The sequence below is a fragment of the Salmo salar genome, chromosome 09, assembly GCF_965601325.2.
Source record: "Salmo salar chromosome 09, fSalSal1, whole genome shotgun sequence".
In the NCBI taxonomy this organism is placed as follows: Eukaryota; Metazoa; Chordata; class Actinopteri; order Salmoniformes; family Salmonidae; genus Salmo; species Salmo salar.
In genome coordinates, this window is record NC_138299.1 from 119,041,089 (window position 1) to 119,059,053 (window position 17,965).

General features: G+C 41.8%; 1 protein-coding gene across 3 annotated transcripts; it reads right to left on the reverse strand.

The window, feature by feature from the left end:
• Positions 1 to 862: 862 nt before the first annotated feature.
• On the reverse strand, positions 863 to 17,160 carry hmbsb (hydroxymethylbilane synthase, b). Of its 3 annotated transcripts, none has more exons than XM_014213653.3 (14): positions 12,294 to 12,427; positions 12,048 to 12,101; positions 11,506 to 11,578; positions 9,038 to 9,087; positions 8,824 to 8,879; positions 8,106 to 8,183; positions 7,634 to 7,711; positions 7,450 to 7,525; positions 7,133 to 7,246; positions 5,378 to 5,416; positions 5,045 to 5,164; positions 3,313 to 3,366; positions 3,124 to 3,210; positions 863 to 2,997 (listed from the first exon to the last, which is right to left on the reverse strand). In XM_014213653.3, exons 1-14 carry the CDS (start codon positions 12,318 to 12,320, stop codon positions 2,824 to 2,826), a joined length of 1,080 nt encoding a protein of 359 aa, XP_014069128.1. In that variant the 5' UTR covers positions 12,321 to 12,427; the 3' UTR covers positions 863 to 2,823. The 3 variants fall into 3 exon arrangements, with proteins under 3 accessions (XP_014069128.1, XP_014069130.2, XP_014069131.1); XM_014213655.3 differs by lacking the exon at positions 12,294 to 12,427 and adding an exon at positions 16,976 to 17,160 and having other exon boundaries at positions 2,549 to 2,997; XM_014213656.3 differs by having other exon boundaries at positions 2,549 to 2,997; positions 12,304 to 12,412.
• Positions 17,161 to 17,965: the final 805 nt, after the last annotated feature.

The window sequence follows — 17,965 nt, forward strand, 5'->3', positions numbered from 1 at the left end:
AGCCCGTCATAGCAGATGTAAGCAATGTTGAAAGGTTAACCTCTGCACCAGTCTGAGGTCCTGAGCTATATATGATTTGAGTCACTTCAAACTGCCAATATGAACAAGCATTTCCATTGTCTGATGGACAGATGGGATGAACCTGCTGTGGTAGCCCTGACCACTTCTGTGGATTTTCCGCTTCGGAGGCCAAAGTTGGCTGACATTTGCAGTGGCTATTTAAAGAAAACTGAAACATGGATTAGTTTCTCCTAGGCCAGGTCGCTTTCAGGGTGAGGAACCAACCATCTAACATTCATTTGTAAAGTACTGAACTTTCCCTTTAAAGCTGTTGAAACAATAACTATGTGTTCTCCCCACCCGTTTCAGTAAAAAGCTCTCAAATTCATAGACAGAGCTATGGATGCAAGGACTGATCAACCATGAGATTACAATTATAGTTTTAACCATATTGAGGCATGTTTGTTTATATTTACTTTGTTTACAAACGTTGGAGTGAAAAAAGCGTATAATTTGGGTTCTGATGGAGTACGACAGTTGAACTAAGCTCATGAGGCATTTATAAGTTATATTCTTCAAGAATCAATGGGAACATTTCATTAATTCAGAAGTCCCAAAATAGATGAAGCACCTGCAGATTGCCCCTTAAAGACCGAGAAGAACGAAGAAAATGAAAACACTGCTGCTCTACCAAACATTGGTTGAATAATAAACTACGAATCAAATAAAATACTAGAGAGTAATAAAATACTAGAGAGTAATAAAATACTAGAGTAATAAAATACTAGAGAGTAATAAAATACTAGAGAGTAATAAAATACTAGAGAAAAATACTAGAGAGTAATAAAAGCTAGAGAGTAACTTGTGGCTTTACTTGAGGCTGGCTCCTTTTTATGACACAGAATTCATGAAAGTGACAAAGCAAAGCATGACGCTTCCAGATTGCATTACATTTCCACATTCTGTCATGTCATGATGATTACTGCAATAATAAATAAATAGATGGTATAGCAAGTATCATTTGACCAGCATCTTCTTAAAATGTCTGAGCACTGCAGCGGAAAGCAGAAAGCTGCCAAACAGAAATATGGCACAATCACCTTTGAAGTATCGATAGTCAAACAACATAACACCACGTAATGTAACATAATGCAACATATGTTACATCATGCATTCTGCTAAATGTAAGTTGGAGAGGTCACAATGGGGCGACAGGAAAACCTTTGCAGGCTCTAGGGGTAAAATGGAAAAGGCATACGTGTAGTTCAATGTAATGAGGTTGTACTAGGTTGGAAGCAAAGCTGAACACACAGCAGCCACATAGACAGAACAACTAAAGTAAGGCACAAAACCATGGTATCTGACAGCAAAAGGTTTGTCAACAAAACCCACAAAATATCTAAAAAGGCAGCTTACGACATTACATTCAATTATTTTCTCTATTTCTTTCATAATACACAAATATAGTTATCATTGGAGCCATATCTAGTGGTAGGGTTATGGAATACTTGTTGAATTCTGAAGTTGTTGAGTAGTAGGCTGGATCATACCAAACCTGTGCCAGTATTCATAAAGCTTCTCAAAATAGGAGTGCTGATCTAGGGTCAGTTTTGCCATAATGAATAAGACTACACGGCCGGGGGTAGCTGGTCAGCTCTCCTACTCTGAGACGCTTTATGAATACAGGCCGTTTTGAAGTATGCAGTTGAGTGTTATTTTACGCTGCTTTATATTCTTAAAATTGGTATAGCAAAACAAGCAAGCAATAAAAATCCTCTTAGGATCAAAACACATTAAACTTGTGAACACAGTGAAAGGAAAATGCCACAGGTATCCAACATTGAGTTTAGTTCTGTTACTGCATCCAGTGTTCCGTTTATCATCTGCATTTTATATGGAGTTTTTTCCTTATTGTCTTGACATTGATCGTGGGTAATAGAAAAATATATATATACGCTGCGTAATAATAATAATAATAAAAATAATAGACGCTCTGGTGTTGTAGACAGGTGGCCTTGGTCTGATAGTACTCATAAGCTAGAGTTTGTCACTGTAGCTTGCATATTCTGGGTCTGTTTAACAGACATCACTAATGTGTCACACATGTCATTCATCAAACAAGATTATCAGAGCTCTGTTGATGAAAGAGGTAGCATGATCCCCACTGAGAAATGGAGTCCCTCAATGTGTGTACAGGTAACTGCCAAAATAAAGGGAACACAAACATAAAGTGTCTCAATACGGTGTTGGGCCACCACGAGCCAGAACAGCTCCAATGAGCCTCTATTAGCAGGATGCAACACCATTATTCCACGAGTAATTCCATCATTTGGTGTTTTGTTGATGGAAAATGCTGTCTCAGGCGCCGCTTCAGAATCTCCCATAAGTGTTCAATTGGGTTGAGATCTGTTGACTGAGACAGCCATGTCATATGGCTTACATTGTTTTCAGGCTCATCAAACCATTCAGTGAACATTCATGCCCTGTGAACGAGGGAATTGTGATCCTATGGCCTGTCTAGCATTTTTATACATGACCCTAAGCATGATGGAATCCTAATTGCTTAATTAACTCAGGAACCAAACCTCTGTGGAAGCACCCGTCTTAATATACTTTGCATTCTTCATTTACTCAAGTGTTTCCATTATTTTGGCAGTTACGTGTGCGTTAATGTTCTGGCACTCCAAGCAGGATCAATCAAACTGAACGAAAACAAATACTATTCAAACCCACGTCTGGTAGTGCTGACAGTGCTATTCTATATCATGAGTACCAGTGAGTGCAGGTTACAACTCCAGACCCAGCTGGGGGCACAAAGTGAGTTTATCGCGCATCGTTAAGTTGCCTGGCCACGGTAAGGATCTCCTTCGCCCCTTTACTCAGCAGTAGATTGGCCAAGTCTAGACCTAGCTTCTCAGCAGCATCCTGGGCCGGGCCTGGCATGTTGTTCGCTGTTACGCCAACACGCTGGACCCGCTCATCCACTTGCTCTTCCACCTACCACAGAGGAAAGACAGCTTAAATAAACCAAATAAATAAATATGCCCTGAGAAGGGAGCCCCTTGATGAGCTGATATGTTTAGTTGGAAGAGTTGACTGGGAGTGAGAAATCATTAGTCTGACCTTATTGTCTGAAGCAATGCTGGTCTGCATGGTCTCCTTGAGACTGTCGGAACCATCCAGGCTGTACACTGCTCCCGTCAGGTAGAGCTTTGGTAAATAGAACACAACAGTTACAAAGGCACGCACGCATGTAACCATGGATATGCAACGACACACACTCACACTTTAGCAAATGTCATAAGCCCTTACCTGAGAGTCCTTGACTTCAGTGTGGACAGCAACTGGTACACTGCAACCCCCCTCCTACAAGAAGCGAAAGCGATTACACTGGAGTGTCAAATATAGACATTTGGTTAAAGGGGGTAATCTGCAGTTGTTGCATCCATTTTCTAAATTAATCAAATCAAATTGTATGTCACATGCTTCATAAACAACAAGTGAAGACTAACAGTGAAATGCTTAATTACGGGCCCTTCCCAGCAATGCAGAGAAAAAGAAAAATAATAACATGTAATAATAAAAAGTAATAATAAATTCACAATGAGTAATGATAACTTGGCTATTTACACGGGGTACAAGTACCGAGTCAATGTGCAGGGGTACGAAGTAATTGAGGTAGATATGTACATACTGTATAACTAAGAATAAAGTGATTAGTCAGCACGACAGACAATAAACAGTAGCAGCAGCATTTGTGATGAGCCAAGAAAAGTTGGTGCAAAAAGGGTCAATGCAGATAATTAAATAGTTAACCAATAGCTACCTGGACTAACTATACTGAACAAAAATATAAACGTAACATGTAACAACTAAAAATATTTTACTGAGTTACAGTTTATATAAGGATATCAATCAATTGAAATAAATTCATTAGGGCCTAATGCATGTATTTTCCATGACTGGGCAGGGGTGCAGCCATGGGTGGACCTTGCAGGGCATAGGCCCACCTACTTGGCAGCCAGGCCCACCCACTGAGGAGTCAAGCCCAGCCAATCAGAATGAGTTTTTCCCCACAAAAGGGCTTTATTACAGACAGAAATACTCCCCCTCCCATCATCCTCAGACAATCCCGCAGGTGAAGAAGACGGAAGTGTCACGTTGTCGAGGTCAAAACTGCACATTTTAAAGTGGCCTTTTATTGTCCGCAGCACAAGGTGCACCTGTGTAATGATCATGCTGTTTAATAAGCTTCTTGATATACCACACCTGTCAGGTGGATGAATTATCTTGGCAAAGGACAAATGCAAAATAAGCTTTTTGTGTGTATGGAAAATGTCTGCGATTTTTTTATTTCAGCTCATGACACATGGGACCAACACTTTACATAGTGTTTATATTTCTGTTCAGTGTATTTAGCAATCTTATGGCTTGGGGGTAGAAGCTGTTCAGGGTCCTGTTGGTTCCAGACGGTGCATTGGTACCGTTTGCCGAGAGGTAACAGAGTGAACGGTTTATGACTTGGGTGGCTGGATGCATGAATTTTTAGGGCCTTCCTATGATACCGCCTGGCATAGAGGTCCTGAATGGCAGGGTGCTCAGCCCCAGTGAAAAAAAACACTGTATTACCTCCAGGCCCATCCCTCAGATTTTTACCAAAATAGAGGTGGAGTAAACGCTTTGTGATTGTTTCAACTCCGGATTGCCCCTTTAAGTACTGTTTGTGTGACATAAAGCCTAAGATTACTTTTTATTTGTTTTATTTCAATTCTTCTTCTTTCACTTGCAATTGTACCTTAAATGGCCGGTTTCCCAGACACAGATTAAGCCTCATCCTAGACTAAAAAGCCCTTTCAATGGTGATTCTCCATTGAGAATGCTTTTTAGTCCAGGACTAGGCCTAGGCTAATCTGTGTCTGGGAAACTGGTCCTTGAGTATTATGAGTATCTACATTAAGTAGCATTGACAATCCACTAGCAGCCAACAATTCAGATACACTGAACACACTATAATAAAACATCTAGGAGACAGAGTGAGACTTGCCAGTCGTCTGAGGAAGGCTCGCTCTGCTATACAGCGCAGGACCGTGTTGGGGTCGTGCAGAACAGACACCATCTCCAGGATGTCCTCGTCTCTGGCCCGCACCTCGATGGCAAGAGCCCCCTGGAACACAGCCAAGCAATGGACCCTCAGTCTGTTAAGACCACGCTGAAAATTCTAATCCTCACATATACAGAGCCTTTCAGGGTAAAATATTCAGTTTTAAGAACAGTTTAGCGTTTTTTTTTGTTATTACACAATGGAATAAGGACAGCAGGTATGAGAGTTAAAGAGTTAAAGTTGCCAATTTCTCCTTCATAAAATAAATCTACCCACCTGTCCAACAGCGTACATACAGTCCTCAGGGCCCAGGATCTGCAAATGCAAAGACACAAATTAAAGATAACTGCCCAATATTTTAGGTAGGCAGACACATTATGTAGGGCCAGGAGGTTTTCCATGACCAGATGACCGCTTGGAAAAACTCAGTGGGCTATATATAGGCTTACATAGTCTAAAAACCACATTCAATTGAATCTTGATTAATTAAGATGAATCTTGATTTATCTCTATGGTATGGAGAATGTGTTGTGATGTGGAGTGTTCGAGGTAGCTACAGTTGAAGTCGGAAGTTGACATACACAGACTGGAGTCATTAAAACTCGTTTTTCAACCACTCCACAAATGTCTTGTTAACAAACTACAGTTTTGGCAAGTCGGTTAAGACATCTACTTTGTGCATGACACAAGTCATTTTTCCAACAATTGTTTACAGACAGATTATTTCACTTACAATTCCAGTGGGTCAGAAGTTTACATACACTAAGTTGACTGTGCCTTTAAACAGCTTGGAAAGTTCCAGAAAATGATGTCATGGCTTTAGAAGCTTCTGATAGGCTAATTGACATAATTTGAGTCAATTGGAGGTGTAGACCTCCACAAGTCTGGTTCATCCTTGGGAGCAATTTCCAAACGCCTGAAGGTACCACGTTCATCTGTACAAACAGTAGTACGCAAGTATAAACACCATGGGACCACGCACCGTCATACCGCTCAGGAAGGAGACTTGTTCTGTCTCCTAGAGATGAACGTACTTTGGTGCGAAAAGTGCAAATTAATGCTGGAGGAAACAGGTACAAAAGTATCTATATCCACAGTAAAACGAGTCCTATATCGACATAACCTGAAAGGCCGCTCAGCAAGGAAGAAGCCACTGCTCCAAAACCGCCATAAAAAAGCCAGACTACGGTTTGCAACTGCACATGGGGACAAAGATCGTACTTTTTGGAGAAATGTTCTCTGGTGTGATGAAACAAAAATAAAACTGTTTGGCCATAATGAACATTGTTATGTTGGGAGGAAAAATGGGGAGGCTTGCAAGCCGAAGAACACCATCCCAACCGTGAAGCACAGGGGTGGCAGCATCATGTTGTGGGGGTGCTTTGCTGCAGGAGGGACTGGTGCACTTCACAAAATAGATGGCATCATGAGGAAGTAAAATTATGTGGATATATTGAAGCAACATCTCAAGACATCAGTCAGGAAGTTAAAGCTTGGTTGCAAATGGGTCTTCCAAATGGACAATGACCCCAAGCATATTTCCAAAGTTGTGGCAAAATGGCTTAAGGGCAACAAAGTCAAGGTATTGGGGTGGCCATCACAAAGCCCTGACCTCAACAGAATTGAAAAAGCGTGTGCGAGCAAGGAGGCCAACAAACCTGACTCAGTTACACCAGCTCTGTCAGGAAGAATGGGCCAAAATTAACCCAACTTATTGTTGGAAGCTTGTGGAAGGCTACCCGAAACGTTTGACCCAAGTTAAACAATTTAAAGGAAAGGCAATGCTACAAAATACTAATTGAGTGCATGAAAACTTCTGACCCACTGGGAATGTGATGAAAGAAATAAAAGCTGAAATAAATCATTGTCTCTCTACTATTATTCTGACATATCGCATTCTGAAAATAATGTGGTGATCCTAACTGACCTAAAACAGGGAATCTTTACTTGGATTAAATGTCAGGAATTGTGAAAAACTGAGTTTAAATGTATTTGGCTAAGGTGTATGTAAACTTTCGACTCCAACTGAACCTGGCTGACTCGGCTATCCCAGCCCATGCGACGGAGTCCAGCTGCAGCCAGTATAATGGCCGAGAAGTCGTCTTTTTCATCCAGCTTCTTCAACCTCGTGTTGAGGTTTCCTCGCTGGAAAAAACGCACTAAGGAAACAAACTCACAACCCTCTATAGATGGTGCTCATTACCGATATGATGTGCATCAGATTTGAAATGAAGATCCTGTTTTAATCTTTCGCTATACAGCATCAGATTTGAAATGAAGATCCTGTTTTAATCTTTCGCTATACTGTGAGAGTGACAGAGTGAACGTAGCACTGAGAGAAAGGATACAATATCTTTAAACTCCAGGTGGGGGAATCTTTTCTTTAGCTGAGCAGCCCGTCGCAGGGAACTTGTGCCTATCACACTATGAAAAACCCCCCCATCAAGATCAATGTCAAGCCACTCCTTCTTTAAAAAAGATTGGAAAAGATTCTTCAAACAATGTCATGAGTACAATTCAACTGTTTCGTACCTCTTGTCGGGCAGGGTGTCAAGGGATTTTCCCATGTTTTTGGGATGCAAGACCACTGCGTCATGGGGGTTCTCGCGCCTTAAAAAGAAAAGGAAGAAAACTATTTACCATGAAAATATCGAAGGCTACTTCATTCCACAGTAGTGGTGAAGAGAATCCTACTTCAATAGTAGATACTCAAAAGGTTATACACTGGTGTGCTTGGAGTATTCAAAAAAAATGTATATACACACACATAGCTAAGCTAGCTAGATCATCATTTCAAATCTATATTTGTAATCAAATCAATGTGTAGGAACCTGTAAAAACTTTGAAGGAAATATCTTTAAATATGTTACAATATGTGACAAACTGATTGTGTTTCACACCAAATCAGTATGTTGGAACACCAACAAAAGAGGCCCAGATGAATAAGGACAGTGTGTTTGATTTCTCCGTGGATCCTTACAGGGGCACTATTGTGTCAACTTACTTTAGCACAGCTCCTATGGTAAAGCCAGGAGGCAGAGTCGTGGGCAAGTCTTTCAAAGAGTGGACCACCAAGTCTACCCTATAGGAGACACAGCACAACAGAGTAATTTATTTTGCAACACTTCAGAGCAAAAACTGGACATTAAACACCTGCACAAATCAAAGTCTTGAAGACATTAATGACATTTTGAAGCTACTCAAAATGTATGCCATTACATTGTAATAAAGAAAGTACCTCGACAGTAGTAGCTTTCCACATTAAGGATAATAGTAATGTAGCCTACAGTTTAAATGTACAGTGCCTAGTAAATGGCTTTTCAAGAGGTGTCGATTGTTCATGAGTGGTCAAGCCTCAGTCCTGACTTGAATTTGCTTGCAAATCAGAGACAAGGTTTGAATATTGCTGTCAATCAATGACTCCCACCCAAACTTACTGAGTTTGAGCCATTTTGACAAAAAAAACTATGAAGAAATGTTGCCCTAAGAGTTGTGCAAACTTGGTAGAATCTTATTCAAAAAGATTTACAGCTGTAATGGCTATCCAAGGTGCTTCCAGCAAGTATTAACTCTGGGGTGTGAAGACATACGCAATCAATACATCAACAACTTTTTTATTCATATGGAACGTTTTCTATAGTTTTTCTTTAACTTTGAAAATGAGGAGTTGGTTGTGTGGATCCAACTGAAATGCCAGTTCCAGAAGACAAAATCAGCCTTACTCGTTCTTCTCCAGAGCAGTCTCCAGTTCTTTGGTGAAAAGGCTCTTCTCTCCAATCTGCATTTAGAAAGCATATAGGTTACTAACTGTTAACCCCATTACATTTTTAGCTCAGAACTTAGTGTTTTTCGCACACTACTGAGTCAAGCAAAATTAACAATTTGGGCAATAATATAGTTCTGATGAGGCACGCTTTAGTTTATAAACAGATTTACCTTCGATAACGCTGTGTCAAGGATTTTGTCCCCTGTAGTTGTCATGCCAACTGACACAGAAAGACAAGGACATATACAAAGTGATAGTTGTTTAATTACTGTATTGTAGGTATCTTATTGTGATGCATCTCCATAGTCAAAGGAAGATTACAGCACTACAAGTAACAGAACATACATGTTACTGCCAAAATAAAGGAAACTCCAACATAAAGTGTCTTCATAGGGCGTTGGGCCAGCACGAGCCAGAACAGCCTCAATGCACCTTGGCATATATTCTACAAGTGTCTGGAACTCTATTGGAGGGATGCAACACCATTCGGGGTTTTGTTGATGGTGGTGGAAAATGCTGTCTCAAGTGCCGCTCCAGAATCTCCCATAACTCTTAGATTGGGATGAGATCTGGTGAGTGAGACGGCCACGGCATATGGTTTACATCATTTATGCTCATCAAACCATTCAGTGACCACTCATGCCCTTGTCATCCTGTGGGGAAATAGCCATGGTAGCCCAAATAATTGACTAAATAATGGCCTCCCCTAAGCATGATGGGATGTTAATTGCTTAATTAACTCAGGAAATACATCTGTGTGGAGGCACCTGCTTTCAATGTAGTTTGTGTCCTTCATTTACTCAAGTCTTTCCATTATTTTGGCAGTTAACTATACTGCTCAAAAAAATAAAGGGAACACTTAAACAACACATCCTAGATCTGAATGAAATAAATAATCTTGTTAATTACTTTTTTCTTTACATAGTTGAATGTGCTGACAACAAAATCACACAAAAAGAATCAATGGAAATCCAATTTATCAACCCATGGAGGTCTGGATTTGGAGTCACACTCAAAATTAAAGTGGAAAACCACACTACAGGCTGATCCAACTTTGATGTAATGTCCTTAAAACAAGTCAAAATTAGGCTCAGTAGTGTGTATGACCTCCCTACAACGCCTGGGCATGCTCCTGATGAGGTGGCGGATGGTCTCCTGTGGGATCTCCTCCCAGACCTGGACTAAAGCATCCGCCAATTCCTAGACAGTCTGTGGTGCAGCGTGGCGTTGGTGGATGGAGCAAGACATGATGTCCCAGATGTGCTCAATTGGATTCAGGTCTGGGGAACGGGCGGGCCAGTCCATAGCATCAATGCCTTCCTCTTGCAGGAACTGCTGACACACTCCAGCCACATGAGGTCTAGCATTGTCTTGCATTAGGAGGAACCCAGGGCCAACCGCACCAGCATATGGTCTCACAAGGGGTCTGAGGATCTCATCTCGGTACCTAATGGCAGTCAGGCTACCTCTGGCGAGCACATGGAGGGCTGTGCGGCCCCCAAAGAAATGCCACCCCACACCATGACTGACCCACAGCCAAACCTTTCATGCTGGAGGATGTTGCAGGCAGAACGTTCTCCACGGCGTCTCCAGACTCTGTCACGTGCTCAGTGTGAACCTGCTTTCATCTGTGAAGAGCACAGGGCGCCAGTGACAAATTTGCCAATCTTGGTGTTCTCTGGCAAATGCCAAACGTCCTGCACGGTGTTGGGCTGTAAGCACAACCCCCACCTGTGGACGTCGGGCCCTCATACCACCCTCATGGAGTCTGTTTCTGACCGTTTGAGCAGACACATGCACATTTGTGGCCTGCTGGAGGTCATGTTGCAGGGCTCTGGCAGTGGTTCTCCTGCTCCTCCTTGCACAAAGGCGGAGGTAGCGGTCCTGCTGCTGGGTTGTTGCCCTCCTACGGCCTCCTCCACGTCTCCTGATGTACTGGCCTGTCTCCTGGTAGCGCCTCCATGCTCTGGACACTACGCTGACAGACACAGCAAACCTTCTTGCCACAGCTCGCATTGATGTGCCATCCTGGATGAGCTGCACTACCTGAGCCACTTGTGTGGGTTGTAGACTCCGTCTCATGCTACCACTAGAGTGAAAGCACCGCCAGCATTCAAAAGTGACCAAAACATCAGCCAGGAAGCATAGGAACTGAGAAGTGGTCTGTGGTCCCCACCTGCAGAACCACTCCTTTATTGGGGGTGTCTTGCTAATTGCCTATAATTTCCACCTGTTGTCTATTCCATTTGCACAACAGCATGTGAAATTTATTGTCAATCAGTGTTGCTTCCTAAGTGGACAGTTTGATTTCACAGAAGTGGGATTGACTTGGAGTTACATTGTGTTGTTTAAGTGTTTTGAGCAGTGTATATATACTGTATACTTCCTACACTCTTAGGGGGGGAAAAAGTGTTCCATAGGTTTTTTTCAGCTGTCGACATAGGAGTACCATTTTTGGTTCCAGGTAAAACCCTTTGTACATGGAACCCAAAAGGGTTCTACCCAGAACCAAAAGGGTTCTACCTGGAACCAAAAAAGTTTTTCAAAGGGTTCTCCTATGGGGACAGCCGGAGAACCATTATAGGTTCTAGATAGCACCTTTTTTTCTACGAGTGCATTGCCGTTCACCTGGACTCACCTATTTCTAAGTGGACATCGGGGTACAGTCCCTTCAGCTTCTCTGCAACGCTGTCCGTCTGAATACGAGCCAGCTGAGGTCAATAAATGAACAGAAATCAATTCAATTTGGATGACAACTTGTGTGTGTGCGCATTTTGGATGGTTGGTTTGTAGCTAGTTGACTTCTTGGATAATACTGAATAATCGTAGGCTATTCAAGAAGCAAATGTTCAGCCGCGCGTTATCAAATCACTGGGACGTGAGCATAAGAAGCTGTAGTAAAAGGCTAGACATAATTGGAGAAGTGAATGGACTATCTCTGTTGCAGGAGGTGCAGACATCCCTGACTGCTGTATCTGAGGGAACAGAGAAGGGAACCTTACCTGATAAAGAGTTGCCACACTCTGCGCTACCCTATTCAAAAGCTGTTTTGCCATTCCAAAGTTTAACTCCACAGTAGTTTCACTGACACCGGAAAAATTGTTCAAGTGAAAATTGACATTACCTTAAACCTAAAACCACATTGAATTTAGTTCCACTTAACCACCAAAGGTATCTTACCTGGCTCTTTCGGGTTCCAATTCTTATGACCCGGCTAATTTTCCCATTACTCTCCTGTTGGAAAAACACAAGCAATACATTGCAACAGCCATTTTTCCAATAATGGAGTTTTTAAACTTCTACATGTAGTTGCGGTTCATGGCAATTATTCCCTTAGTATTGTCCCAACTCCTTTCACTGTAAGTCATATAGAACTGCTCCATATCATAAAATAAACAAACTCTGCTTCAATTGCTTTCCTCTTACCCTGACGTACTTATAAGGTCCCTCCATAGTTCTCAGTGAACCTTAGCTTCTACACGCAGAGCAGCACTTTGTGTCGTCTGTAGAGCTGTGAAAGCCTGCTGTGTCTATGTGGGGAGCAGTGGCAAGTCATATAGCCTAGCACTAGAAATACTGAACCATGCCTCAACTTCCTACACCCCCATTTCCCTGGTCCTAGCTGATAAGTCAAGCGTGTCGATTCATTGTGTCAGTTATTATGAGCAGTGAGGGGTAGCGATGGCCTTTTGTAAGATCATTTGTATAGGCATTTTCCAAATGGTCATGAAATAGACATGTATGTACATTTGAAGTCGGAAGTTTACATACACCTTAGCCAAATACATTTAAACACAGTTTTTCCCAATTCATGACATTTAATCCTAGTAAAAACTCCCTGTCTTAAGTCAGTTAGGATCACCACTTTATTTTAAGAATGTGAAATGTCAGAATAATAGTAATGATAATGAATTATTTCAGCTTTTATTTCTTTCATCACATTCCCAGTGGGACAGAAGTTTACATACACTCAATTAGTATTCGGTAGCATTTCCTTTAAATTGTTTAACTTGGGTCAAATGTTTCGGGTAGCCTTCCACAAGCTTCCCACAATAAGTTGGGTGAATTTTGGCCCATTCCTCCTGACAGAGCTGGTGTAACTGAGTCAGGATTGTAGGCCTCCTTGCTCGCACACGATTTTTCAGTTCTGCCCACAAATGTTCTATGGGATTGAGGTCAGGGCTTTGTGATGGCCACTCCAATACCTTGACTGTTGTCCTTAAGCCATTTTGTCACAACTTTGGAAGTATGCTTGGGATCATTATCCATTTGGAAGACCCATTTGCGACCAAGCTTTAACTTCCTGACTGATGTCTTGAGATGTTGCTTCAATGTATCCACATAATTTTCCCTCCTCATGATACCATCTATTTTGTGAAGTGCACCAGTCCCTCCTGCAGCAAAGCACCCCCACAACATGATGCTGCCACCCCCGTGCTTCACGGTTGGGATGGTGTTATTCGGCTTGCAAGCCTCCCCCTTTTTCCTCATAACATAACGATGTTTCAGTCATAGACTGTTCTCTCTACTACCGCATGGCAAGCGGTACCGGAGCGCCAAGTCTAGGACAAAAAAGCTTCTCAACAGTTTTTACCCCCAAGCCATAAGACTCCCGAACAGGTAATCAAATGGCTACCCAAACTATTTGCATTGTGTGCCCCCCCAACCCCGCTTTTACGCTGCTGCTACTCTCTGTTTATCATATATGCATTGTCACTTTAATTATACATTCATGTACATACTACCTCAATTAGCCCAACCAACCGGTGCCCCCACACATTGGCTACCCGGACTATCTGCATTGTGTCCCGCAACCAACCACCCGCCAACCCCTCTTTTACGCTACTGCTACTCTCTGTTTAACATATATGCATAGTCACTTTAACCATACCTACATGTATATACTACCTCAATAAGCCTGACTAACAGGTGCATGTATATAGCCTCGCTACTGTTATAGCCTCGCTATTGTATATAGCCACGCTATTGCTATTTTTCACTGTCGTTTTTATTTCTTTACTTATCTATTGTTCACCTAATACCTTTTTTTTTACTTAGAAATTGCACTGTTGGTTAGAGCCTGTAAGTAAGCATTTCACTGTAAGGTTTCACCATTTCACCTGTTGTATTCGGTGCACGTGACAAATAAACTTTGATTTTTGATTTGGTCATTATGGCCAAACAGTTCTATTTTTGTTTCATCAGACCAGAGGACATTTCTCCAAAAAGTACAATCTTTGTCCCATGTGCAGTTTCAATCCATAGTCTGGCTTTTTATGGCGGTTTTGGAGCAGTGGCTTCTTCCTTGCTGAGCGGCCTTTCAGGTTATGTCGATATAGGACTCGTTTGACTGTGGATATAGATACTTTTGTACCTGTTTCCACCAGCATCTTCACAAGGTCCTTTGCTATTGTTCTGGGATTGATTTGCACTTTTCGCACCAAAGTACGTTCATCTCTAGGAGACAGAACGCGTCTCCTTCCTGAGCGGTATGACGGCTACGTGGTCCCATGGTGTTTATACTTGCATACTATTGTTTGAACAGATGAACGTGGTACCTTCAGGTGTTCGGAAATTGTTCCCAAGGATGAACCAGACTTGTGGAGGTCTACAATTGTCTTTCTGAGGTCTTGGCTGATTTCTTTTGATTTTCCCATGATGTCAAGCAAAGAAGCACTGAGATTGAAGGTAGACCTTGAAATACATCCACAGGTACACCTCCAATTGACTCAAATTATGTAAATTAGCCTATCAGACACTTCTAAAGCCATGATATAATTTTCTGGAATTTTCCAAGCTGTTTAAAGGCACAGTGAACTTAGTGTATGAAAACTTCTGACCGACTGGAATTGTGATACAGTGAATTATAAGTGAAATAATCTGTGGAGTGGATTGAAAAAACGAGTTTTAATGACTCCAACCTAAATGTACGTAAACATCCGACTTCAACTGTATCTGGAAAGCACTGATAGAAAAATGATATCATTTTTCTGTTTAAATCTGATCCCATTAAAAGCTGACAACCTTTAGGTTTTATAGGACAAGGCAAGAGTTGACGCACTGGATGTTGTAGGCAAAGTTCCCCCCCAAAAAAATTAGGCACTGAGCAAATTTCAGGTCTGCTGAGCGCAAACTTGAATGTTGTGAAAATTCTGTGCAACTTCCAGCACGCGTTTACTGTGAACACTGAGGCTGTACCTGCCTTAAGTTACAGTTTTAACAGTGGCCATGTAGGCTACTGTGGCTATTTGATCATAATGTAGGCCTGCCAGAGTGGCCTACTATCAAAAACAATGGAGAAAATGCATCCCATAACATTTTAACATGGAAATAGCTGTTCTATCATTCAGCCTACAGTAGCAATGTGTGATGTTCAATGTAGGCCTACATTCCATGAGACTTAAAAAAAAAAAAAACATGCATGGCTTGACATTAACCTGTTTATCCACTTGCCCTTCAGACAAGGAGCTGACTGAAAATGTTGTATTGTTTGATGCAAGAAACCACTTTACAAAATAAAATGCATTATTATTCCCATACCATTATTACAGGGGATCAGACAAATTAAGCTACCCTCTGCCTATTGTCTACTTAGCTTATTCAAGCCTGTCTCAAAATACAATACTGCCCCTTAAGACAAAAAAAAAGTTAGTTACTTGACTCGCTTTTCAAAGATGTCTGTAAATGTACACATTTTGTGCTTTTGTAGGAAGCAATCACTCCCCTACTGCTGACTACAAATGATCTATAACTGGGCTAATAACTCACTAACTAGCAAAGGATATTAACAAAATGTGCATACGTGGCTACACGCAGCTCTCGCTTTGATCTCAAAACAAGGCATCTACTCAGAACCGCTCATGCTGTAAACACAGTCCAGTTCAAAGTAAATGGCACAGATCCATATATGGCAATGGTCTATTTGCATATAGGCCTACTGCAGCTCTAAATGTTTATGCCATACCGGTCTGTGTAGAATTCGGGCTGAGTAGTGTGTGTCAATTTAATAGAATTCTATGCGTTCTACCTACAACAAAATCTCTTGCATAGTTCGTTTTGTTTCGGTATGTTGCATTGAAAGTGGCTAACATTGCGTTGATTCGATCCCAATTGCCACAGTGAAGGGAAACGTTGATAGCATTAACAGGGAAACTCTTGAACAGTGGTCAACAACCTTTTCTGAATCAAGATCACTTTCTGAGTAAAAAACATAGGCCTGTGCAACATTAACCAATTAAAAACAGTTCTGTAGCAATGAGGTTTGTGCAGTAAGCTATTTGGCCCAATATATTTTCACCACATATTGGCTGTGCTTAAACCTGAGGTCAACCTACCCCCATCTCGTACTTCTGACCCCCATCTCGTACTTCTGACTGGGAGACGCACTGGATGTTGTAGCTCACAAACTAGAATCAGGGCGCCCACTCCGAAAAGCTTAATTGGCCCACAGTCCCACATGGTGACATGATATCATTGACGTGTAAATGAGCGATAGAAAACCGATCGCGCAAATGTCACCATTCCGATTTTTTTTGTGCCGGCTTCCCGTGACGCACTGGGCGGCCGCCCATGTCGCCTATACCTACACCCGCCACTGTGATCGAATATGAATGAACTTCACTAGAAAATGTAGTGAAGTTCAGCGCGGCAGTCCAAGGGGAGCTGCGCGGCAATCTCGGGGCTACTACACCGGCAACATTTGTTGCAGGCATTGTACAGTAGCCATAGAAGCTCTGACAAGCAGCAACATCATATTATGCTGTTATTTAGGGTTAGTTTAATGAATTAACACACATCATTTTTTACTACGGGAACGGCCAATCTGCCATTAGAAAGGGAAAACTTTAACATAACATTATTTTCGAATCTACATGTTCAATGGATGTAGCTGCTGATGGTGACTGTCGAGGCAGACGTTATTTGTAATGTCAATTATTTGATATATGAGACGTATTCTCCCATGGTAGAGCTCCGAGGTGCGTGAATAAACCAATCAGCGCGGTCCGGGTTGGCTGTAAAAATGGCGCATGCCTCACTCCGCCAAATGTTATCACTGAGGTATAAACGTTAATGCTATGAAGTGCTAGCTAACTAGCCAAGTCTCTCACCTGTGAACTCGTCTCTCCCGACATCTCAGTGTTGCAGTAATGATCAGCGAGTATTGTCAGTGACAGTTATTCCCGACGTTCAACCCATGAGACTATAGATAATTCCTTGTAATCAGGGATGAAAAGGGCATTTGTAACTAGGGTTAAATCTGCTGACTGCTGGTGCCCTTCTGACGTCACTCCACGGAACGTCATTTCACTTCCGTGTGCTTTGGCTACGTTCACGAACATCTAAAAAAGCTACTTGCAAATGTGTTCTTGGTCACACAGTAACCGTTTGAAAACAGCCCAATTTGTTGATTTTCTTATTGTGTTTTATCGATTTAAAGTACATTTCACTAGCAAAATGAGCTAACTTAGTAACAATGGCCTTTTTTGTACATTGACAATTTATAAGTAACATGTGTGCAGCTGACCACTGTCTTCTAGCTAAAAGACCCTTGTCATTGAGCTATAAATGAAGAGCCAAGCCTGATCCTCTTCTTCTAAATGTCAGAGTATCTACCTAGCCAACTTCCAGTTTTTTTTCTCTGTACCAGAACTTGTTCAAGCCATAGAGATAGATAGAGGACTCATCATGGATATTACCGTTTTAGCATGGACTTTGCCATTGAGGACTTTCACCATTTAAAAGTTGTCACTGAATGGTGATTCCTATAAGTTGGGAGCAATCAGCCACTAAAGAAGAAGAACATTGACTACTTTAAAATGGAGATAGCCTCAATGGCACTGCCCTGGACGTCGATTAAGGCAGCCCCTCACACCTCTCCAGTTCAGAGTGGTCGGGTTAAATGCGGAAGACCCATTTCGGTTGAATGCAACTGACTAGGTATTCCCTTTCCATGCTATCACAGATGCTATAATGACACAGATACAAAGATGAGTCCTTTATCGAAGAGGCAGGGAGGGATAGTGATGAGCTGAGATGCGGTAAGATGGCAGACAAGAAAAAGAGGAAGAAAGTGGAACATGTTATGAACAAATATGGAA